General features: G+C 43.8%; 1 protein-coding gene across 1 annotated transcript in view; it reads left to right on the forward strand.

The window, feature by feature from the left end:
* Window positions 1-13,909, forward strand: part of ngfra (nerve growth factor receptor a (TNFR superfamily, member 16)) — a 28,188-nt gene extending 14,279 nt beyond the window's left edge. Inside the window, exons 4-6 of the mRNA XM_034089727.2 lie at window positions 5,572-5,812; window positions 7,085-7,287; window positions 13,392-13,909. Of these exons, the coding sequence (XP_033945618.1) occupies window positions 5,572-5,812; window positions 7,085-7,287; window positions 13,392-13,444 (497 nt within the window). The 3' untranslated portion in view covers window positions 13,445-13,909. The remainder of the gene's footprint in view (window positions 1-5,571; window positions 5,813-7,084; window positions 7,288-13,391) is intronic.
* The last annotated feature ends 11,284 nt before the right edge of the window (window positions 13,910-25,193 follow it).

Consider the following 25,193-nt stretch of genomic DNA (forward strand, 5'->3'; position numbering starts at 1 on the left):
AAGCAGTTTTTAGCCATGATGACTGATGGTAATATCAGGCTCTTAGTCCGTCCACCTGTGTGTTCCAGAATGAAGTACTTACATTGGAAGGATTGCATTCATGTCACAATAAGTATGAATTGTAATAACTTGTTTTTAGCGCCTTCATCTGGTCAAAATTGATTGATTCTTTACCAATTCTTGCCCAATAGTTTAGTCTAATCCATAGTTTAGTTTAGTAGTTTTTCCTGCTAAACAGTGCCACATTTGACACTGTGGGCTGATATAGCATTTACTACATAGCACCAAATGCCAAAGCACAGCCTCACAGATTCTAACAAAGCTGTAGACTCTTACTCCTGTTAGCAATTTCCAGTAAAAGTGGAAAGTTGAAGAAAAACAAAACAAGAGTTCTCAAAGTTCTGCCTTGTTGGTTTTGATTATCGAGTAAAATGTACAGTCTTGAGAAAATAAACCCTCATTCCTGCAGTACAGTAATGTAGACTAGTCAATGAGGAAGCCGTGTCAACTCTGAAGACTGTAATGTGATAAGACTGACAAACTGGACTCGATACCCCCTAAAACACAGCAGAATATCTACTTTATTCTAGACATATCTGATGTACCGTAGGCCACAATGCTGCCCATTTAGCGACCACCCATGCAGCTGGTCCCACCTTTGACCCATCTTGTCCTAAACGTTAGTAATGTAGTGGCAGAGATGGTAGCCACTGGAGATGGCACGATGAGTGACCTTTCGTCTGTTTGAAAGGAGAGCCCAGTCACAAAGCACCAGTGGGCTTGTGGGTAAAGCTGCAGTCACATGTGGAGCTGATGATGGTTCCAGGCCTTGCATGGTGGTCTACAACACATACAGATATGTTTTCTGATGCAAACAGGAAGCTGAGAGTCTCATTTTGTTTGCCTGTTTTGCAATGTCACAAAAGACAAATGCAAATTCTATTCCGCTGTCTCTCTTTCTTTTGTGTGTGGAAAAAATATATGATTGGAATATTTTCAAAAACCTAAATCCACATTTAATATCCAGCTGTCACCAAGTGTCGATTACATTACACAATGACAGAGATAGAAAAAAGACAGAGAAAGAGAGAGGGGCAGAGCTGCAGCAGATGTGCTGTGCTGGTATTCTATGCTGAGGGTCGATTCCTGTACTGGGATTTCTACTGCCAACGCTCAGGTTTCGCTGAATGACCTCTATGGACACCCACACTTGACTGGAGGAGGACGGACACACACACACACACACACACACACACACACACACACACACACACACACACACACACACACACACACACACACACACTAAGGCAATAAACTAAGACACTGGTTCCCCTAGAGTGCAATTATTGCTTTAAAGAGATATTTGAAATATAAGTCAAGTGAACATAAGAACGGACACACACACACACACACACACACACACACACACACACACACACACACACACACACACACACACACACACACACACACACACACACACACACACACACACACACACACACACACACACACACACACACACACACACACACACACACACACACACACACACACACACACACACCATGTGTTGCAAAATCAATACAGCTGAAAGCAGGCTAACTCCGCACACACACACTCTTCCTCCTGCCAAGTGGCTGCAACTTGTACATTTTTTTCTTAAACTCCGGACCCCGCACATGTGTGAACCTCTTTGATCAGAAATTGAAAACACCTTCCGTGTCTTTTATCAAAGGTCTATGTCCGCTTTGCCTCTGCGGAGCACTTCCAAAAACATGCTGTTCAGTCTCCAGTTGAGAATATTTGCATTGACGTGCTGAGGGTCTGTTCAAATGTTTGTCCTCGAAACAATGAGAGAGGGAGAGATTAAAAAAACGGATAAAGCCAGACTTTTATTCCCTTTTTTTACCGTGCTCATCACGTTCCCCCTTCTCCTTTCACTTCTCTATCTCTTCCCACAGTGGCCCTCGAGTGGTGGAAGGTGGCCAGTGTGCATTCAGCGCCTTCACTGCTGCAGTATAATTACTCCTGCTAATCAGAGCACTTTACAGCAGCTCCTCTGTTCATCTGCACCCCCTCCTCACTCTCTCCTAACACTCTGCCTCTCTGTCTGTCCTCCCCTCCGCTCTCCCTATTAACCCTCCCTAATAGAAGACAGAGCGCTCACTTGAATAATTTGTAGTATGTGTGTGATGGATGTGTGGACGTCCGGCGACAAGCACAGAGGAAGATTGACATAGAAGCAGAGCGGAGAGAGGGGGAGTGTTTGGCGGCTGATAAAGAGGTCATTGTGCATGTGCTGATAGCTGCTCATCTCCACCCTGAACTGGCGGAAGACAAGACACCAACCTCTGCACAAAACCCTGGGGTTAACTTCACTATAAAGACCTCGATGTCTCATCAAAATTAAAATGTTTCTCTCCCCCTCTCGTCCACACCCCGCTAATAAACACATTTCCCTGCACACACAGCCCCACGCTCGTTAAACCCCGGGCTAGCTTTAGTTTTGTTTCATGAGTGTTTTAAACCCACTGAAGCCAAAATGAAAATGTTATAGCTCTACCGCTGCCTTTAAGCTCCCATTCTGTTCCAGCTGAGGTATGCAGCCTCTGGAGCACCAGGTCTGTCCTTTGGTTTAAGCCAGTTGTGTTTTCTACATCAGCCAGGAGATATTGAGGGAAAGTGGGGGAGTTACAATAAAGAGGTAGTCTACTGTAGTTAAGCTGTAGCTCTGTGTTGAGTCATTGTTATGTGAAGCAGACTCCCAGGAGAGCTTTCATCCTGGCTCACAGTGAGGAAGACAATTTACTGCGAGTCCCGAGGTGCGACTGATGCGTTTAAACATCTGCATAAAGAGAACATTCATTGCACCAAAGAAAGGCACTTACAGTGCAGGATGAATGATAGCTCAGTTCGGAAAAGGAAAGGCTTCATTGACAAACTGTATATAATGTAAGGCAGTCTGCACACTTTCACACCTTCCCATTTACATTTATCCTATTTGCGAGCTCATGTTGCATTGCTAATACCATTAGCCAGGCCTGCATTAGCTGAATGATGTATGGCAGAGTGGAGGAAACCTGACTACATCCCGGGAAAGGTCAAGAAATGCATGTAATACAGACACCGCCACCCTCCTTTTAGAAGGATCCGAATCAATAGCACCGCTTAAAATAGGCATCTGCCTTATTTCTGTGTTTCTAAGTATGGCCTGCACATGTGCTGTATTTTTCTCTACATGAAAGATGCCATTTCAGGAAACCAATCCTCCCCAGGAGGCACGAATGCCCCGTCATCACCCTGCAGACTGAGAGACCAACGTGGCCTCGTAACACCCAGCAGAGGTTTTTTAAATATGTACACATAAGTTGCCCATCAAGGTCCCATTGGACTATTAAAGGGAGTAACTGTGTCTAAATTATGCATCAAATCAATGTGGAGAAACTGGACTACGCCATGTCAGTGAAAAAAAGAATATATGTGTTGACAGCCTTTATGCGTGGTGGTCTACTAAAACTCTCGTTCCTGTCATCTGACCACATCGCTGGTCACAGAAATGATTTCCTTATCTTTAACCCGCAAAAACCATACGGAATACCCTGTTTGTGTCCTAGGCTAGCAGATTTATTTTTTTGCTAAGCACAAACATTTAGCATTGACTAAAAGCGTTGTTTAAGTTCTACCATAATGTACACAAATGAGGGTGACATCTGTCAACAATCCCTGAGATGTATCCTCTCATGCTCAAAGCAATACAAATGACATGACACAAATTCAAAGCAACATCCCAATGAAAACATGATGACAGTGAGGTCTGTGGGTTATCAAGAGTAACCGGGACATTGTTTCTAGAAAGACACACAGTTGTTGAATTATTCAAATGTAATTTTTCATTCCTGTGGGCAGCACATATTTCATCTTCTGCACCTAGAGTGAATAAGAGTATCGGCAGTTAAAATGAATAGCTCTGCAGTGATAGCCTTGCTGCCATGATGTATAGTAATAATTAAGTAAATACCATTGGTAATCTGAACTGATATCTAGTTGCAATACATGGCTACCAGATGGTAGTCTAATTTACTCAATGTAATAACAGATTGGGTTGATCAATCACGGTAAAGTTAAACCCCTACAAAAGGAAACAATTGTAAAGTAGGACAACCCCTAAAGAATTTGGGGTATTGCGTCCCACTGTTTGGCCTTGAAGGAAGCCTCAGGGGTCCCGCCGGGTTAATGCTGTGAGTGTCGGTTTGAGGCGAATGAGGAGCAGCCAAGGTTCTGCTGGAAATTATACGTGCTCAGATCTGAACCAGGATGCACGTTCTCCATCGCCACCAGGCTGCTGAGCTCAGAGGAGTTTTGGTTTTCGCTGGACATGGAGGGATTAATCTGCAGACTGCTTTAGCCTTTCTACGACCTGACAGAACTACTTCAGTCCTAGTTATAGCACTTTTAAATCAAAAAGTTTAAGATGACAGGTCTTGTTTTTGAGGGTGTTTTTATTTGAATTCTGGCCCATCAGAGTGGGCACAGTGCTGCCGCAACATAGGAAATTACACTGAATTATTAATGGGGCCCACAAAGAAAGAGGAAATAGTTCAATTTATGAAAAGGACTCTTCTTTCCAGGCTTTTCTGATAGAAACCAGACCCACCCAGTAGCACAGAGCCTCTCTGGCCCCAGCAGAGGCTACACTCAAAAGGATGACCTCCCTAAAGCCCAGACCTTGTTCTCCGTGGATCCATATGGCCTTAATGTCATGCAATGTGCAGAGATCACATAGATGGTGACGTGGTGAAGAGAGACCTGGCGTGCAGTGCCCGGCCTGGTGTGGGGCGGGCTGGTGGGTTGACAGATATTTGCCCCCCTTCTCGAGGAACATTCCTTTTATTTCTGCTCACAGCAACTCAGCCAGAACCCATCTGTCTATCAGAAACAGCTGCTGCTTGTGCGCACTGTATCGGACATCTGGTTGGGGACATGGTGACTAAAATTCGAACAAACAAGTACTCAGAGAAGATACGAAAGTATTTCGCCTTGCTAAGCCTGAAATATAACTTAACAACTACTGTGTGGGCGAACATTTATTTCATGTATTCACTGTTCCAAGAGGAGAAATCCTAATATTGCCTTGACTTATCAGGTACAAGTTTTAACATATTCCTTCATCATTGTCACCATTTTTACAGACATTCATGGTCCCCAGAGGATGAATCCTAAGAACTTTGCTGCTTCTCTCTACTTAAAAGCAATTTAAATACAATAAAATTCAACACGGACGTTCAAGTTCCAAAGGACAAAATCTACTGTAATTTAAAGCTGCAACTAAAGATTATTTCCATTATCAATTAATCCGCCAATATTCTTTTCTTTCAATCGTTTGGTCCATTAAATGACTAAAAATAGGATTGAATATGTATAATTATAAGATCAGATAAGACTGTTTTGATCGAGGGGAGAAGCATAACAGAGCTACTGGCGTGGCTTAACACCTCATTCCATTTCTTTTTAAATCATATTTAAGCATGTTTCTTTTCTCACAGATGCTTTCTCTTTTCCACACAGATCCTCTGATGCCAACATATGCTACTACTACCTCCGATATGGACCTGTCTCCACCCTCATTCACAAATTTCTTCCCACCCGGTGGCTCCGAGAGCCCGATGCCAGGAGGAGAGTCGACCACGTCCAGCGCCGGCTCTCCTCGCTTCCTCGGCCACGGACTCAACGAAAACCTCATTCCCATCTACTGCTCCGTCCTGGCGGCCGTTGTGGTTGGCCTTGTTGCCTACATTGTTTTTAAGAGGTCAGTTGGTTGAAAAGAACTAGATGAAAAGCCGCTTTGTGGTAATGGACATTAGCACACTTCTGTGCTGATGGAGATAGTGGTGTTGGACAAACTAACTGATGTGGCCTCAGGCTAAATAAATGTCATTGAGGTGCCTGTTGAAATATTCAGGCCTGCCATGGTGTAAGAGCTTTTGACCCACTTTCACAGAATCACTCCAATGTACCACAATGGGTTTTATAGCAAAAAAAAAAAAAAGGAAGATAAAAGAGGAGTTAATGCATTACAGAGGTCACAAACACAAAAATGCAACCACACATGCAAGCACTCATACAGACAGACACAAGCCCGGGCTGAAACACTTAAACAAGCTCATTAGTGGCATCGATTGTTTAGGAAGTGCAGACCAGGAGAAATCTGAGTGCCAGATTTAATGGTGGAGTAATGCACACATCTGGCTAATAATCTTCAGGTTCTCGTCATCATGAAGAAAACTGACTGCAAATTATGTGAAAACTTTAACACCTGTAGTAAACACTTAGAGGTGTTAACGGTTCCACTCAATATCTCATGAATATTTTAATCATTGATCCACAGGCATCTATCCTCTAAAGAGAAGCACCAGTAGAGAATTGTAAAGCTTGTTCATGTTTATGGAACAACAAACAAGCATCTTTTTATAGTTTTTCATTTGGAGGCAAATACGCAGCACATACTATAAGCAGTTTACAATGATAAGGATATTATGTCAATTCAATTCATAGAGATTTCTGAAACAGTAAGTTCCTGATTTATGATAGAAGTAGACAAAAGCAGCTTCTTTATTATATTGTTTTTTCAACTTTGATTTTATAGTAAGCTAGCTACAATTGCTACCATCAGCTGCATTAGTTGGTCGTAAACCAAGTCTCCATCTTGACTTTGCCCTTTTTCAAGCTGACTTTTTAACTTGTTAAAAAGGGTCTTAAATACGCTCTTTATATTTAAATGTGGAAGTGTAAAAAATGCAAGTCTTTTTTTTATGCAATCTGAAACCCATCAAGCTAATGTATTTAACTGTTCCCTTGGAAAAAGCTTAGAAAGTCATAACGTCATGAGGGATTTGCCACTAGTTACCCAAATACTACCTAAATCAGTTTAAGGACATTTCAAGTGATGTTTGAATTTATTAGGTATTGTTTTATAGGTTATAATGGCTGTGAAATCCAAAGTCTAAACTCAGATTGGATCACATGACAGTATCATATTGAGCCGATGGTAATCGTCCTCTGACCTGCCACTTCTCCACAGGTGGAATAGCTGCAAGCAGAACAAGCAGGCAGCTAATAACCGCGCAGCTACCAACAACCAGATGGTGACTCCGGAGGGAGAGAAGCTGCACAGCGACAGCGGCATCTCAGTGGACAGCCAGAGTCTGCAGGAGCAGCAGCAGCAGCAGCTCCAGGCCCAGGTCCAGGCCCAGCCTTCACACTCAGGCACACAGGAACAAATAGGTAAGACTGGAACAAACTCGTGTTTTAGTGTTTAGTTTAGTGATTAACAGCAGTACGTCATTATTTTCACTATGCAACAAATACATTATAAGGCTGGACGAAAATCCAATACAACATAGGTAGTGTATCAGGTTTAGTGGTTGTGCTAAGTATTTTTTAGGCATTTCTTTTGGAGTTTTGTCAAGTCAAGTGAATTCAAGCACACATTTGACTCATGGTCTTACATTTTTTTTAAATATAAAACACCGCCTGTTCCTAGACCCTCGACTCAGATAAGAAACACTAAATCGTTCTGGTTCCACATGCCATTATGTGATAAACAGTTGAGTTCCACTTTATTAAGAGCAGGCGCAGTCTAATGCAATCCTATTCAATTATATGTTTTAGCATTGGGGACAACATTTAACTAAAGACATATGTTATGGAAGGGCAGGTGAATTTCATTGTATGGCTACATAAATTGATATTAAGTATATATTGATGTAAGGAAAACATCAAATCAACATAGTGTTTTAGATGTTGCTATTATTGGCAAATCAGATCCTGGCGTTATCCCACGACTTCACCACAGAAACTCTAAGCTACCATAAGACACTTCTCCAAGTGTGAATACATACCTTCTTCATACATTGATATTCCAGCTGTCATTATTGATTACATCAATATCCTCTGCTGAGACTTTATGTGAAGTTGTTCTCTGGCTGCGTGCAAGCCTTCTCAGAACAAAAGACATTTCTGGGGATTGGGATCAAAACCAACAGAACAGGTATGAGCAGGGCTAACACCTCGCTGCCCAGAGCAGCCAAATCCAACACACATGATGCATTAGAGTGCAGGAATGTGTAGAATGATTAAAGCACCAGTAGTAACATGAATATAAGGCGGGTACTGAACATGCGGTTGGCTGTATGCCTCTTCATAACAGATGGGAATCAAATAAATCAGAGGGAGAAGAAGCCAGCACTGACATACGTTACCATCTTAGCTTACAGCACATTCAAACATTGTAATGTATAAGGAAAGTACGTAACCGCATACGTTTGATCTCTATTTGCCGCTACAACTCGTCTGTATCTATATTAGTCCCTCTTTGACTCATTAAGTATTTTGGATGTACAGTATGTCTGAGGGGTACACTTTATCACGTAGTCTTGCGAGCCAGACAACATCTGAAAGGTTGTGTGAGACTAGCTGAGTGATCATGTCTGGCTTGGGAGGATAAAAGCATCTTGATACACTTCACTGATCTACGATGAAGCAATTTACCATGAGCCTAGTTTACTTCTTTCAGCGCATTGAGAGACAGAAACAGTATTTAGTAGACCTTCTTACAGTCAGCATGTATTTTACACACTTTACAATCTCTTCCTAATATATCTTAATTTGCATTTGAACATTAATAAAGATGAATTATTTAACAATATATCTTGGAGAATCAAGGAAGTGCTGCAGGAATAAGATGTGACCTCAAAGCAAGCTACCTTCCTTGTAAACTCAAATAGCTTATAGAGATGAAACTTATACCCGGTTTATACACAAACACGAGAGGCATTAACCTGCAGAAGATGTCTCCAGTTTAGCCATGATCTTGTTATTCATTCAGTCATTCATTTTTCCAGAATTTCTCTAAGGATCTCACACGTTTCTTTCAGAGTCTTATTGTAACTTATAGTAAAGCCTACAAATTGGTTATACAGGGATAATAATATGCCAACAAGACAAACTGATAAATCCTCCCTTGAACAATTCTCATCACTGGGAACCATGGATGTATAATAAGAACCCATCACATTCTAATGAGGCTTGGGAAAAGCTTATTTCGTTTTGTTTGAGTCCCTCTTTCCATTCTTCAACTTCGCAAATGCAAAGCTGGCTGCGTGTAAAAGAAAAGAAGGAATTTCTTTTGGAGGAAGTGCTTTGGATTGGTTCATTGAGAAGATGACTGCCCCGTTAACCCTGTCGCCTCTCCAACTGATCGGCTCATTAGCAGGTGTTACGAGACGGGATACAGGCTACATTTCAAAATCTGATCCAGCGCCAGTGTTTAGCACGTTCTAATTGGCATTAGCAGTCTACGGGTGCAGAAGCCATTAAAAAGGCAGCAAATGCTCTAGTGCTGAGAGTCGCTGGTTCTTCTCAAACTGACTGGTGCTGTTAAAATACGTGAGAGGGTGAGAATATGCACGACAAATCCACGATAATCGCAGGGGGTTTCCTGATGCCAATGAACCATATTTTACTGCCGTCTAAAACAATGGGAACACCTCCAGCCGAAACAAGTCATATAAGCCCTTAAAAGGAGAAATGGAGCAATGAAAATGTCCCGTGTTTTGACTGACAACATTTAGAGAGGGTATTCCCCGCATGAGTCACTGAGACATGAGAGCTCCTACTTGAAGCGTGGTCAGCCTCATTTCTGTCTGTTCATCTCCATTAAAAAGAACCATCTATCTATGCAGCACCCCTCCCGGCCCCCCCCCCTTCACTACCTCTTTTGCTGCCTGCTTCCTCCTCTGAATTGTGCATATTGAATGTGTAAACATTTAAACAAGACTCTAAGCCCTCACTCACATCGCCCATCCTTGCATCCCTGTCCTGTATTTGACCTCACAGTCGACACAAAATGGATTCAAGGCAAATGTCAATAAAAAAAACACAAATTTGGAGTAAGGTTGCTGTTGAGAATCCTGATTTTGACCTATAAGGGATAGAGCTTTGGGTGCAAGCTTTAAACTGACTGGAAATTGTACCACCACCATTATTAACCAGCATAAAGAGTGCAATCCCAACAAGGAAATAAGGATAAAACGTGCAAACAGAAACCCTGGGGGGAGGGGCTTAATCATAGCATTGCAATCAACGGTTCTATAGCGGCTGCAGTTCGAGTTGCATCAAGTCGTGGACAAGAGCCTGAGGGACCTGAACAGTACATTCTGTGGGTAACATTATCCAGCCACAGCACTAATAATGTAGCTCATGTACTGAATTACTATGCAATATCAGTAATAAAGGATGGATGACTCATCAAGTTTCTTCTTGATGCGGAAGTATACTAATAATTGTTGGGTCACAACAACATTAGACGCACGCACTATTTCTGTTTTCAAAGATGATTTACTGGTGATAGATTTGTGCAACTCTGTTTTCCAAACACAAGGTTCAGCCAAGCAAATGTTTAAATGTGTTTTTTTAAATCATCTCCCCCATAATACGTAATAATAAGTTAAAGTCAATGCAATTTGAATGAGCTAAGCAATGTATTTATTGAAAGCAGAAGAAAAGATGAAATACAATGTATTTATAGAAAATATAGAGAGGCATTGAGGAAGTATTTGAAAGATGGCTCTTAGTATTTGAGAGAGGGAAAGAGAAAGCAGTTGCAAAATAGCAGCAAGCAATCTAAGGGCTCGGTGCTGTGGTTGATGGAGGAGGTGGTCTTTTTGTTTTTGTACCCGAGGACCTATTTACTTACAATGTGTCCATGGACTTTAAATGGAAACACAATCAAATGAGTTGCACAATGAACCTCTGTCCTTGGAGAACAATAGGTAAAATAACAAAACAATATATTCGCAAATTAGTAAAGTAATCCCAATGTCTGTTAAGTTGTCCCCAGGAGTTCTTGTGGTTACCATAACAATAAAACATCAATTTAAAATGTAATTCCAATCAGCACATTTATAAAGCTTTTATCGTGGCTTTGTGTCCAATCAGGATTCCCTGAACGTGCTGATTAAACAAAGAAGAAGAAGACAAATAAGTGTGTAACAAAGCGCTGCTGCGAGTTCACATTTCAGAACATGTTCAGCTGGTCCAGGGAAAGACGGATTGTATTGATTTTTGGAATGAGTTTCGACTGAAAACATTGGACAGCCATGTGGCCATTATTATCACCAATATCTCTAAAAGCGAAGTACAATGCCAGTTCAGAAACAGTTGCATTGAGGGAGAATTACAGGTGCAACTAGTGTTGTCACGATACCAACATCTTGGTTTCGATACCAAGTCAAGAATTGCGATTCCGATTATTTTTCGATACTTTTCTTTTATTATTTTCATGATCAATACAATTGTAGTTTATCTGTTAAGTGTTTTCTTACAACGTGGTCTCTTCTTTATACTTGAGTTTATGTGATTTCTTTGATAGTTAACTTTATATTTTATTAACATGTACAGTAATATAAATAATTATTGACAAAATGTACATTGCAGATGTTAGCCACATTGGTAAGTTAGCTAAAAAGATAGCCATATTAGACAGTTATCATTGCCATTAATTGCCTCGTCAAACTACTAAAACGATCGTTTGTCACAAAATAAATTACACTTGTTTGACTTAGATTTGAGGGCATGGGCTTGAGCATGATGTAATTATGTTATCTATCACATTCGCTAACCTGTCTGTCTCTGGATGCCGGGTCGGCGAGGTGCTTAGCCAAGTCTGATGTGTTGGCTCCCTTGGTTTGCAGGGATCTAAACCATGTCTCACAGACAGGCCTCGTGGTGTCCGTAGGCTTGCCCTCACTGTCAGAGATATTGCTCAAATACTTCCACATTTCGCTTCTGGCGTCTTTTTTGTCAACAAGCCGAGGCGCAGCGGCAGCTGCACTCCCACTTGCAGCCATGCTTCTCCTTTTCTCACATGCTCTGGCAGCTAGCGCGTGCACAAGAGAGGGGAGGGACTTAGAGTGTGCTTGAGAGGGGAGGGATTAAAACAGCGCTTTCTCACCAGAGTACTTTTCCCCGTCATTCTTAAAGTACCGATACTAATGAAACGGAGGAATGGTAACGTTATTAAAGGCAGGGTATCGCGGTACCTTTCAAGTATCGGTACACCGTGCAACACTAGCAGCAGTTTATATTACTGAATGTGTGTGTGTTACAGATGGCTGGCCAGGATCAGTGTCCCGCTGCTCTGTCAATGATTATGAGTGTCCGTTTGAACAGAAAGGTGCAAAGAGAAGTGCTATGGACTGTTTCCGTCACTGGACAGAATCAATGTTGTAAGACACAGTGAGGAGAGCAGCACGTAGTGATCCATGTTGTTTTAAGACGAGACAATGTGTGAAAAAGATGGGAAAGGGAAAGGAAACAGAGGGAGAGTATGACGTTATAAGCAGACAAAATAATCCCCCTCTTCTAAGGCTTTAAAATAAACCCTCTTGTACTACACTCCCCTGGCACAAGGACGCATTGATAAAGATGAGAAAACACCCACCGAACTCGGGGGTCCTCTCAGAAACGCCTCTGCATTCCCCAGGCGTTTCCATGGCTTCCCTCAATTGACAACAGGTTAAGAGGTTTGTGGGAAAAGAGGGCATTTGTCTCCCTTCCTCATCCGGCTAATGACTCCAGTTTAACAGGTTCAGATGAGTGAGTGACGCCACAGGGCCCCCTGCAGGGAAACGTGAGATTATCAGGGGGTTTAAGAGTGTTCCACGCAGAAGGATTTACAGTATCTCAGTGGATAGGTAGTTATCATTGTGGCCAGGGAATCGACCCTAATCAAGGTCTCCTTAATCAAAGTATTTCTCAGCCGCAGAGTGGAAAACACAAGAAGGCTGTTTTTTTACTTTGGAGTTTTGGTGGTAATCACTTGAAGCCTTGGCAGGGGAAGGGTTGGGGGATCCTGGGCACGACCTGCCGTGTGCACTCAGTGTTCCTTTGGTAACTGGAGGGACTGTCGTGACAAGGCATGTGCAAGTGTGTAGACGTATCTCAAAGTCACATGTGCGTGTCCGACCCACCTAAACTATGGCATTTTGAGGCTACCTTGGTGGCAACCCTGTGCATAATGCATCCTCTACGTTTGCATGTTTTATGCAAGTATGTTATCTCAAGGGGTTTACAAAATAAACCACCCTCGACTACACCACACCACAGACTCTATGGGTTGTAGCTGCTGCTGTAGAGGGCCAGTCACACTTTTGGTGATTGGCTTTTTTTAAATCTTGATTGAATGCAGATATTGTTTGACTAGAGTAGTTTTGATCCTACATGGTACTGGGTTATTTCCCCTAACGACTGCTAATTTAAATATCCCCACAAATGTCCTGTGTCTGCACCAAGAGCCTGACATTTTTCTTTTAACATTCTCTCCACAGTTGTGAGGGTGGACGGCGGCCCGCAGCTTGACACACCTCCACCTGGAGTCTGAGGAAGAGGAGGACAAAGCCAGGGAGAAGAGAGTGGGGGACTTGACCTATGGAACAAACAGAAAGCAGCAGGGGCCACATGGGAATATAAAACTGGCTCTGATTCATATGTGAAGTGGCCACAGAGTAAACACTCGACTTGAATGGATCTCCTAGCACCTATGGGCGACTGTCGGACTCTTCATCCCTGCATAGAGTCCAACTCTATCAATCAGTGTGTGCCTGGACACAACCTGCACGGCAAGATCAACCACCATCTGTAACAACGTCACTGCAGATACATAATCATAGATATATGCCAGTGCATCTTCTATTATCTGACTATTCCCGTATCTAATATTGACATCATTCTCACTAACTGCCAATTTAGTCTCCTCCTTGACATTGTCCCTAATTCCACAATCACTAGCCATGAAACATACTGTATGTGCCTGAAAAGTAAACAGGCTGAAAGGTTTACCATTATCTCCTCTTTCTTTTTTCTTGTGCATCAAAGAGGCCTTCTTCCTCAGTGAGCGGCCGTTTTCCTCTCACATCTTCCTCTGTGGCGTCCCAGTCTCGGATAATCCAGTCTCTCGATAGGATTCACTCTATTAAACACCCGCCATCATCTGCGATACACGAAGCAGCAGGGGGAAGGAAACGGGGGATGTGAGTCACTCAATACTTCTTTTGAAGTTCCTTGTTCTTGTGTCATTTGACCACAGACATTTCTCATGGCATGTTGTCTTAGTATTCATTGTTTGAGACCGTCTGCACCGACTGATGTAGGTGAGTCATATTTGGGAAGAAAGGTCATCTGCTCAGTAATCAACAATTTTTCCTCTGTGAGCTTCTTCCCGTCCTTGAAATAGACCACTTCAGAGTGACACAGGGTTGCGTTCCATTCATTTCACGCGCATAATGTAACACGCCCCGATGTTTGTGGTATATTTCTTTGATTCTGTGGCTCGAGGTACACGGCTGATTCAGCAGGGTGCCTCCGTGCTCCTCCATGGAGCCTGACAACTTTAAAGAAACATCTCCTCACTGCGACGATGTCTGCTGTCGTCACTGACCCAGAGTGAATTATTAAATAGATGCTTAAATGAATTTGGGACTTGAATGTGCAAGAAGGAATCCCATCTGTCATTCTTCACGCCTACCGAGTAAAATTGGGACACCCCTCAGAGGCAAACTCAGTTCACTATCCTCTTAGCTCACGTAAACCACTGACGTCCACACACTCACTTTTACAGTCTTGTGTACAGCTCTGTCTGCGTGATCGAGCCTGATAAACAGTGTTCGGTGCTAATGCATCTGCAGCGATCGTGCTCACATCAACACGGGGCCTATTAGAGAGACGTCCTGACAGGCAGGTAGTAATTACCTCAGGGTTTCAGCTTCATTTACCCTCGGCTTGGCTCGGCCACTTCCCATTGGGATTAACGCCGGGGACAGCAGAGGGGCGACACGGCCCTATTTGAAGCTTCAACATGACATTATAGATCCCTTTTCCAAGTCAGAGGCCGCTGACATTTACTTTATCACCATGGGGATATAAAAGCACTTAGCTGCGCGGCAGGGTGGCACCTTTTATCACACAGGAACACTTTTATCCTGCCTTCCTCTTGCTGCTTGCGGTAACTGTAAAAGCAGTCACCGTAGATATAATGTAAAGGAAGTATACTGTAGCTCAGTTTGACTGCACTGCTTTCATTCCTACAGGGGAAAATACTTTCTCAGTGTCCCTGCTGTTGTGGTGTGACTAAATATGATCAAAAGATCTCTAGATGATTCCTATACCTAACTTGTAGATGTAAAGCAGCTGTTGTGTTGCAAAACATGGAGTAAGACACGGGGTGATACAGTATACTAATGATTCAAATGATTAAAACACGGATACATTTAAAGAAGGTAGTTTATTCCCCGTCTTTCTCAAAATCGGATAAGACTAATACCTGAAAGGTATCAATCTCCTCATGAAACTCTAAATACCAGAATACGTGTAAGATCTGTTTCTTTAAAGGAGAAATAAGGTGTGTTTACTTGTCAACAAAGCATGTAGAGTTTAGTGAGCAATAGATATTAAAGAAATGTGAGGAACACAGAGAAAGTGAGTCATTCCATCCGGTATGGCGCTCCATGGATCAGTCACATGGTCAAGGTCATCTCAATTGAACTTTATGATCTCTTCACTTGTGATTCATCTTGTACCACTGGAGCATTCTCAATGGAGACACAAGACTGTTGTTTGCTCGCAGCTCCTGAGTTTACGCGGGCACGCGTTGTGGACGTGTGACCACACACATCCACAGCGACAGAGTATGATTCACTCCTCTACTGAGTGAGTCGGCGTGATTCATCCCGGTCCTCGCTGTGGCAGTGACATTAAAGCAGACGCTGTTACAGTATGAGTGTTGATTTAAAAAAAGAGACTCCTCGACGCCGTCTCCCCCTGAGACACAATCGACCCTCGAGCAGCGCAATCATCCACCCTGAACCAACATATTCTCTTTCTCCTGCAGCTTGTGACACACACAATGTAAGAATGTAAACCCTGAATATAAACAGAAATATGCAAGACACGTTCAAAAATAAGGTTTAAGTTTGCCCTTGATCTGTAGTTGTACATTTGTTTTATGTTTTATGTTTTATTATAAATAGTATTACACTTTTTGGAGTCAGTATTTTTTTAACAGTTATTTTGTAGCACTTATTAGATGTAATATGAATGCACTCAAAGAGTGTACCACAGTTCAAGTGCCTGTGTACAGTGTCAGGTGTCTTTAAGTTTGGAAGTTTTATTTGCATTTATTTTTTTGTGTATTGCTTCGATTTTTTTTAGAGCTTATGGCGGTTTTTAGTCAAAAGAAATCAGTTGAACTTTGGAGACTCAAGCAAACTGTATACACCTGGCACCAATAGAGAGAGACTTACAGTACACTATAGGTTGCCAATGAAGACATACTGTATTTTAACATGCTATACTGTAGATACTGGCAACTAATAGGGTCATGTAGCATTACAAAAACCTATACAGTACATGTCACCTGAGACTTGCTCTAAAACTCATGCTATTAGTCAATAGAAATCAGCTCTACTGTGCAAGGTTTTTGCATGTACAGTAAGTTTCATCATGTACCTCCATTTCAGAGACATGTAATGTGCCGTAACATGAATCCTGTGGAGAGGTTCACTGTGACTATGTGATATTGTTACAAACTTTATACAGATAGATCAGGACCTGCTCCCAAAAAAGCTGAATGTCACATGTACTTACCTACTAATGTAAAATGCATTGTGTAAATGTGAATTTTTAGAGTTGATACAAGATACAAAAATACACTATAAAATGTAAAAAACAGAAAATGTGTGCAAATGAAGTGACCATCTATAATACATTAAACAGAGATGTCATTGCATAATGTGTCAAGTGTGTCTTTGGAGCTGATCTTAGACTAGCAATGTTAACATTCAAGGTAATACTTCCCAAAATGATAACTTGCATATGAGTTACCGACCAAGTGTTATCTTGAAGAAAGCCATCATATTAAAAGTTCCGAATTCCAAACTCTCACAAATCCTTCAGAATGACCCATAAAACAAGTCTCATGTGTGCTCACAACTTCTCAAGATCATGGATCTTCAAAATGGTATCCAATTACTTATTATTGTTAAACGTTCACACTTGTACATGTGCACTACTCGCCATGTGAGTACTTATGCTGAAGTGTAGCATTTAAGCCTTTTCCCCCAAACTCTTCCTTCGTTGAATAATGTTGTAAGATACATAAAGACATCTTTAAATGGGCAAATAAACCTCAGGGAGCTATTACTGGGAAAGAAAAACATCTGAATGTGTTCAAAAATGTTCCCACGATTGACTGTATAGACCTTAAATCTTTCAAGGACTGTCCAGAATAAGTTACACACATACTTCATGTTAGGCTCAAAAAAGGCCCTTTTAGTTTTTTACACCCATTTTCACAAAACACCCAACAGCATTTGTGAAAATTACCCCAAGGACATGAAAATAAAATGCTGTAACCAGAAAGTATGGCGCGGCAGCCAAACCACAGTAAAAAGCAAGACCACATGTGTGTGTCCATTGGACTCAGAGTGTGGTTTCCTGCAGTCTTATCACCACTTAAACATTCTGGGAAGCAACGGGGTCTAACTTCCTGCAACGTGTCAGAGATGAATCTTCAGCGATAGAATGCTCCACAGAAAGGGACGTACGAAGAGGGAAGAGAGCAGCGACAGCACTAATGTATGTCGTTGCTACAGTTTTGGGGGAAAACATTTCAGTTTCAGCAACAGCATTTCCCATTCACTTCAGTGATTTCAAAGACAAGTGTATTTGGAAAATCAGGAGTGTTCAAGCTTTCTGTTCAGTTTTTCTTTGACTGGTTTCGATAGGAGGACCATAATGCAGCAAACCGCTGAGATGGAGGATAGACTGCAGCATTTTCATTCGATCAGCAGGGAGCACTTATATGGAGACACTAATCAAACTGCGTTTTTCGCTATGTCAAGATTAATCAAGACTACAAGTCGGCTGAAATGACAGAAGGAAAAAAAGAAGTCTTGAAAAGATAAAAGGAAACAGACATGCCCATTGTAGGAAAGCAAAGACACATTTAAATATGCTCAGGCGATAAAACTCAAACACGACACGCCACCTTCAGCTTTAAAATATGTCAGTCGTGTTGTTGTAGCACACCTTTGTTAATAGATGGTTTTAATAGCAACCAAATGCAATCGTTTTGCTGGATTTAGCGAAGACACTAGTTGAAGTAACTTGTGTTTTACCAAGAGGGTTAACAGCTTGCATCAGCACCTGCACTGACATTTACACAATGCAACTATGTGTCTGATGTTTTACAGCACAACAAGTGCTTTTCAATGTCAAATACAAAAGTTAAAATGTTGAAATGTTTTGCTGGTCGCTTTATAGAAAATTACAGCTGTATGCAACTCAAAGCACAAAAAGAGACCGTCCTCTCCATAAAAACAACATCAGAAGTCAATGTTCAAAAGCCTGAAATGTACATATTTATCTGATAAAGCTTGTTCCTGTTGTGCAAAGAGGATGTTGCATAATCACACTGTGTAAGTGTTAGTTTCCTGGTGGATAGCATATTGCCTTAAATGAAAATATGTTAAGTAGGCCTATTCACCAAGAGTGATTACATTTGACTCTGCTTAAAACCAGATTTTTGCTGAATTGTCAGATGCATGGGACATAGTTATGTCCCCTGAGACAGGACGCACCAGGATTTATGAAAAATGTGGCTCTCATTTTCTAAACATAAAACACTACATGTCTCATCTTAAACTCCAAGCACAATCAGAGCAGGAGGGAGTGAAAACACATCTGTTCTGAGCTCAGTCAGTCGATCTACATCTGCACACAATGTGAGCTGGTGGATATTTTTGGAAAATGGGGTCTTTCCTCACCGTGGAAAAATATTTGAATCTGTCTTTCAATCCGCTCCTTATTGTGATGTCGAAACACCTGACAAATAAATATATAAGACATAAAACATTGCGTGCACACACACAACAAAGTGGAAACATGGGGCCATACTAAGATCTCTTTTTTGTTGTAGCATTTCCGTTTTATCAGTGTTTTCAAACAGGTCTCTGCAGGGAGAGCTGGCTGCAGGCCTGGATAGCAGCTCCAGAACATGGGACACATGAGGAAACCATCCGGCACAGCAGCAGTTAACACATCAGCAAATCAACCAGTCCAACCCTAGCCTCTCCTATCTGCCTGCATCCCACGTAGTAGGAAAGGGACCACCATGTCACAACTACATTTGTTTTATGTTAAAAGACATAGAAACCAGATCAAACTGGAGCTATGGAATGAGACTTGAGAGTGATGGTGGCCAGCTGTGGGAGCCCCATCCTGTAACACCTCACTCTGGTGAATAACCAAGTTAAACACACCCTACCACAAACCCTCATCAGTCAGACTTATTCTAATTTATCACGTTGCGCTTGTTGCTGTGGGACCTCGAAGGCATGTCAGCTGGAAATAGAGTTAAAGAGAAGAGAGAGTGTTTTGTCTTTGTCTAGAAATATGACCCTCAAGGTACTACACAGTTCCACATATATCTCATGCTCCGTACGAATCCATGAATCAAATCCATATGTATACAGACCACTAGGAAAGGTTCACTGTATAAAGTGTTGCTACTTTAATGACAGGTATTCACCCAGATAAATTACTTCTTAAATAAACATCTTTCTGCCAGTTAAATTATTCTTTTTTTGTTTAACTCGCTAATTCAGGAGACAGTAAAAAGTCTTGTATGCTTCTGTTCAGCAATTCAAAAGGATTGTCATGCATAGATCGGCATCGCTTATTTCCTGCTCTGCTATAAAGCAGTGTGGACAACGTAGTTGTGAAACGTTAGAGTGAGACTCAGTGGGATTCAGTTTGCCCACATCCATTACATGACTGTCGCCTCGTATCAGGATAGAGATGAATAATCTCAGGGTAGGATTTTCTTTTCTCAGTTCAACAGAGAGAAAGCAAAACATGAGACTATAGTGTAACCCACATTGGAAAGAAAGGCAGTGCAGATATGTGACAAATAGAAAAAAAGTTACTAATATAGACCATCATCGATTCGTTACATGTCGGTCCAAAATATCATTACTTTGTCATTTAATCCCATTAGAGATTTGTGTGAATTTTCGTAATTAGAACATCGTTCTTTTACTTTTGGCCAGAAACATGTTTTGTGCAACACACTCTCACTCCCTAAGCGTCCAGGAGCGACGTTTGGTCAGTGTCCGTGGCGTCCAGTTGTGACGCTCCTAGGCTCCTTCAGCGTCATAAAGGGACGCAAATAGCTTTCAACTGATTGCAATGTATTCCCATCTGCATTCGAATCAGTTCATCCGTCCTTAAGTTCAAGAGGACGTTTGTGCCAGTCTGCAGAAATTAAACGGATATGAAGATACGTCCCCAGCTGACCCAGAAAGCGACGCAGCTTCTTGGTCCAGGCTCTCGTCACCTCACACCTAGACTACTGCAACTCCCTCCTGGCTGGTCTACCTGCATGTGCCATCCGACCTCTGAAGCTCATCCAGAATGCAGCGGCTCGTCTGGTCTTCAACCTTCCTACATTTTCCCACACCACGCCGCTCCTCCGCTCCCTCCACTGGCTTCCGGTAACTGCTAGAATTCACTTCAAGACACTGGTACTTGCGTACCATGCTGCGAATGGATCTGGCCTTTCCTACATCCAGGACATGGTTAAACTGTACACCCCAGCACGTGTGTCGCGAGTGAGCCCTCTATGTAATGGCCCACTTGCTGGCACCCAGTTCTTTTAATCCCCCAATTGACCCACACACACGAGGAGCAGGCAGATATCGGGTAACACAATCATCTTTATTAGAAATTAAATAAATAGTAAGGGACCATATCAGCCAAGCTTCTCACATGGAAATGTATCACAAGGACAAGTGATGCAGTGCCTATATACCACCCCGTCAATTCAGGCTGCTACTGCTCTACCCACCCCCTGCTGGCCGGAGGGACCATGAATGGTACAACTAAACGTAAAATGTCACAAAGCATGCAAATAACGCAAACGCATGGCACTTCTATTAGAGAATCACTACACACATGACACTTCTATTAGGGAATCACTACACACATGACACGTCTATTTAAAGAAAGCACTACACACATCACACAATGAACATGCTCTCCCACTCACTGGCTGCTAAGGAGTAAAATGGAACAGTCACTGGCACTGGTGAGCAAATGACTGCAAGTGGCACTATTTGCACCCCATACTCTCCTTGTTCATTTAACCATGCAGTGACAGCCTAGCAAGACATGGCCCGAATTAAAATAGTTATGGGTCCGCTCTCGGTCAAGAACACCTCAGACCGAGAGGAGTTAAAAGTTATCTCTTCTCACCCTTCCTTAAGCGCAGCGTGTTTCTGGTCGGAAGAAAGCAGTTGGAGACTTGGCGCGCGTCTCCCAATAGTTCGGAGCGCATCCGACTCAGATGCGCACTGGCCCTGATAGGAGCAGCGCGCGGTGCGAAAGACAGGAACTTGAGGGCGTTGCAATGATAAGGAACTTGAGAGCGTTGCAATATCAGGAGCTTGAGAGCGTTGCAATATCAGGAGCTTGAGAGCGTTGCAAATCTGCCTTCAACCGACCCGTCGATCAGCAGCTGGCAGCCGTACAGTAAATCGCAGTGCAGCAGTACTTCCACAGTGGACCTTCGCTTCACGGTCACTTCCTCGTCGATCCGTCCAGAGCCTTGCTTCCCGTTCCCTCTTCACCTCGGAGCTTTACCTGTTCCCGTTCTCCCGGTAAATGTCCCGGCTCCTCGCTTTAACCACCCACCGGCCAATCCACGTAGCTCCCTGGAAGGCTGGGCAGGCAGCAGCCAATCACGCTGCCCTCCTCCAGCTGATTCACACCAGCTGCGAAAACACACATACTCCGCCCACCTGACAGGCTAACCCTTTTATGAATGGAAACACACATTTTCCCCCACTTCTGCTTAAAATACATATACACACAGTAAATATAATGCATCATCATATGACATACAAAAATCCCATCCCCACTGGCGACACGTGCACTCCGCTCTGCATCAGCCAAACGACTTGCTGCACCCTTGCTGCGAGGGGGACCCAAGTTCCCATCAGCAAAAACACGTGGGTTTGCTATCCTGGCTCCAAAATGGTGGAATGAGCTCCCCATTGACATCAGGACAGCAGAAAGCTTAAAATACATATACACACAGTAAATATAATGCATCATCATATGACATACAAAAATCCCATCCCCACTGGCGACATTTCCCCCCCTCAATATTGGTGGTCGTCCCGACTACCCCTTAGACCTGGTACCTTTGTGGAGGCACCCCAAAGTTTCGACGCTGCGACCTCCTCACAGGGCCTTGTCCTTCCCCTGGCACAAGCCCACCCTCCAATTGAGGCTCAGGGTCCAATTGAGCTGGGACCTGCTCTAGTTCCCCAAACTGCTCTGGCTCCGGCACTAGGCCTGGTATGACTGGAGTAGACTGAGAGCCCCACCTAGCTACAGGGCCAAAAGGCAACAAGAATACAGGCTGGTTAGGCTGGGAATCAATTTCCTGAGGACACACCTGAGACTCAGTCCATAATCCTGCAGGGCAGGGACGCAGGTTGTTGCGGTGCATCGTCCGTATCGGTCCTTCTTTCCCCTCGGGCCGGATGCTATACACTGGATGGCCAGGCCGTACCTGTGAGACAACAACATAGGGAGAAGGCACCCAATGTGGTTCCAACTTGCCTCTGGCTCTCCGTCTGAAGTTCCTGATCAGCACCCTCCCTCCGGGCAACAAGGGGATAGCATGGGCCTTCTTATCATACCGTGCCTGGTCCCAGTTCTGCCTTTGCTTGGTATGAGCTCGTACCCGGCTATACGCTTCAAGCAGTGTCTGATGGTGTGTTCTCACCCAGCCATTAATTGTTCCCTTTTTCTGTGGGGGGACAACACCTACACACAGATCAACAGGCAGTCTGGCGTGACGGCCAAACAGTACAAAGTAGGGAGTCAGTTTAGTGCTACAATGTACAGTGTTGTTGTAAGCTTGAACTAAAGCTGGCAGCTTTTCCCTCCACCGTACCTGCTCTTCTGCACCTAGTGTGCCCAATAATGACAGCAAAGTTCTGTTGAAACGCTCACAGGCCCCATTTCCCTGGGGATGGTATGGGGTAGTGCGGCTCTTTGTACAGCCATACAGTTCACAGAGCTGCCGCATTACCTCAGACTCAAAGGCACCTCCTCGGTCCGTCAAGAACCGTTCTGGGCACCCGAAAGGCTGGATGAGGGCGGTCCACAAATGTCTCGCCGTCGTCTGGGCTGTCTGGTCCTTGGTGGGCACTGCCACAGCATACCTGGAAAACAGGTCGGTCATAACCAGGATATACTGGTGGGTGTCGGCTGGCCGTCCCAATGATAAATAGTCCAGGGCTACAACCTCCCATGGGTAACTGGATACAATGGGCTGAAGAGGGGCCCTCACCTTGGGACCAGCCTTCCCTGTCACACATTGTGGGCATACTACTGTCCAGGACTTTATGTCCTTAGCCATCCCCAGCCAGTAAAATCTGCGCTGCAAGATACTCAAGACCTTTTCGCTGTTGGCATGTCCAGCCGCTTTGTGGTAATCCTCCCACAGCTCCCGGGCATGTTGGGTTGGGACAATCAACTGGAAAGCCTGCTGGCCCGTGTCGGGTTCCTGAATGCAGCGCCCCAAGATTCCGTCACGAAGTTCCAGCCGATCCCATGTCTGCAACCACCCGTGCACTTGGGGGAACTCAGACCGTCGCACCTGAGACACATTTAACCCTTGGTTGATCAATTGTCTCACTTTGTCCAACTCCGGGTCTCCCTGTTGGCGCTCCAGCCAAGACCCTGGATCACAGTCCTGTCCAGCTGGTGGACCCTTCACTCCTAGACCTCCCTGAGCTCCGGGCACGTTGTAGACTGCTTTGATATCTACTTCCCCTGGGAGCCGGGACAAGGCATCTGCATTCCGGTTTTCCACACCGGGTCGATACTTGACTGAAAAGGTGAAGTTTGCCAGCTGGGCTGCCCACCTCTGTTCCACGGCCCCCAGTTTGGCTGTCCCCAGGTGTACCAGGGGATTGTTGTCTGTAAACACTGTGAATTCTGTGCCCCACAAGTAGTGTTTGAACTTCTCTGTGATTGCCCAAAATAGCGCCAGAAACTCTAACTTAAAAGAACTATAGTTCTGGTCATTCTTTTCACCAGGGCTTAGACTACGGCTGGCATATGCAATAACTCGTTCCCTCCCCTGCTGAACCTGTGACAATACTGCACCCAGCCCATCCAAACTGGCATCTGTATACAACAGGAAGGGTAATTTGAAATCTGCATACGCCAACACAGGCGCCTGTAATAGAGCTCGCTTAAGTTCCTCAAATGCACCCTGACACTCTTGAGACCACTTAACTGTTGTTGATTTAACCCCTGCCGTACCCCGAAGCAGAACATTCAGGGGAGCTGCCAGCCGGGAAAAGGCAGGGATGAATCGGCGGTAGTAGCCTGCAAAGCCCAAGAAAGAACGGACTTGAGTGACTGTCTTGGGGACCGGCCATTCCTGCACAGCTGCAGTTTTTTCTGGGTCCGTGGCCACCCCTTTCTTGCTGACCACATGTCCCAAGTACTTCACTTCCTTCTTGAACAGGTGACATTTGTGGGGCTGGAGTTTTAGGCCGTGCTGGTGTAGTCTCTCAAACACTTGTTCCAGGTGCCTGAGATGACTATCAAAGCAGGGAGAATACACAATGATATCATCCAGGTATATCAATAGAAAGTCATTTACTTGCCCTCCCAAACAGCGTTGCATGAGCCGCTGGAATGTGGCTGGAGCATTGCAGAGACCAAACGGCATCCGCTCAAACTGAAAGAGGCCCACTGGTGTTGTGAAGGCGGTCTTCTCCTGGTCTCGGGGGTCCACCGCAACCTGCCAGTACCCGCTAGCCAGATCCAGTGTGGAGTACCAAGCTGACTCCTTGAGGTGGGTGAGCGACTCTTCGACTCTGGGCAAAGGAAAAGCATCTTTGTGAGTTATGGCATTAAGTTTCCGGTAATCTACACAAAAACGCCACGATCCATCCTTTTTCCTTACCAACACTACAGGTGCTGCCCAGGGGCTGGAACTTTCCTTTACAACCCCATTTTCCAACATACCTTCCAGTAGGGCTCGT

Source organism: Pseudochaenichthys georgianus, chromosome 8, assembly GCF_902827115.2.
Source record: "Pseudochaenichthys georgianus chromosome 8, fPseGeo1.2, whole genome shotgun sequence".
In the NCBI taxonomy this organism is placed as follows: Eukaryota; Metazoa; Chordata; class Actinopteri; order Perciformes; family Channichthyidae; genus Pseudochaenichthys; species Pseudochaenichthys georgianus.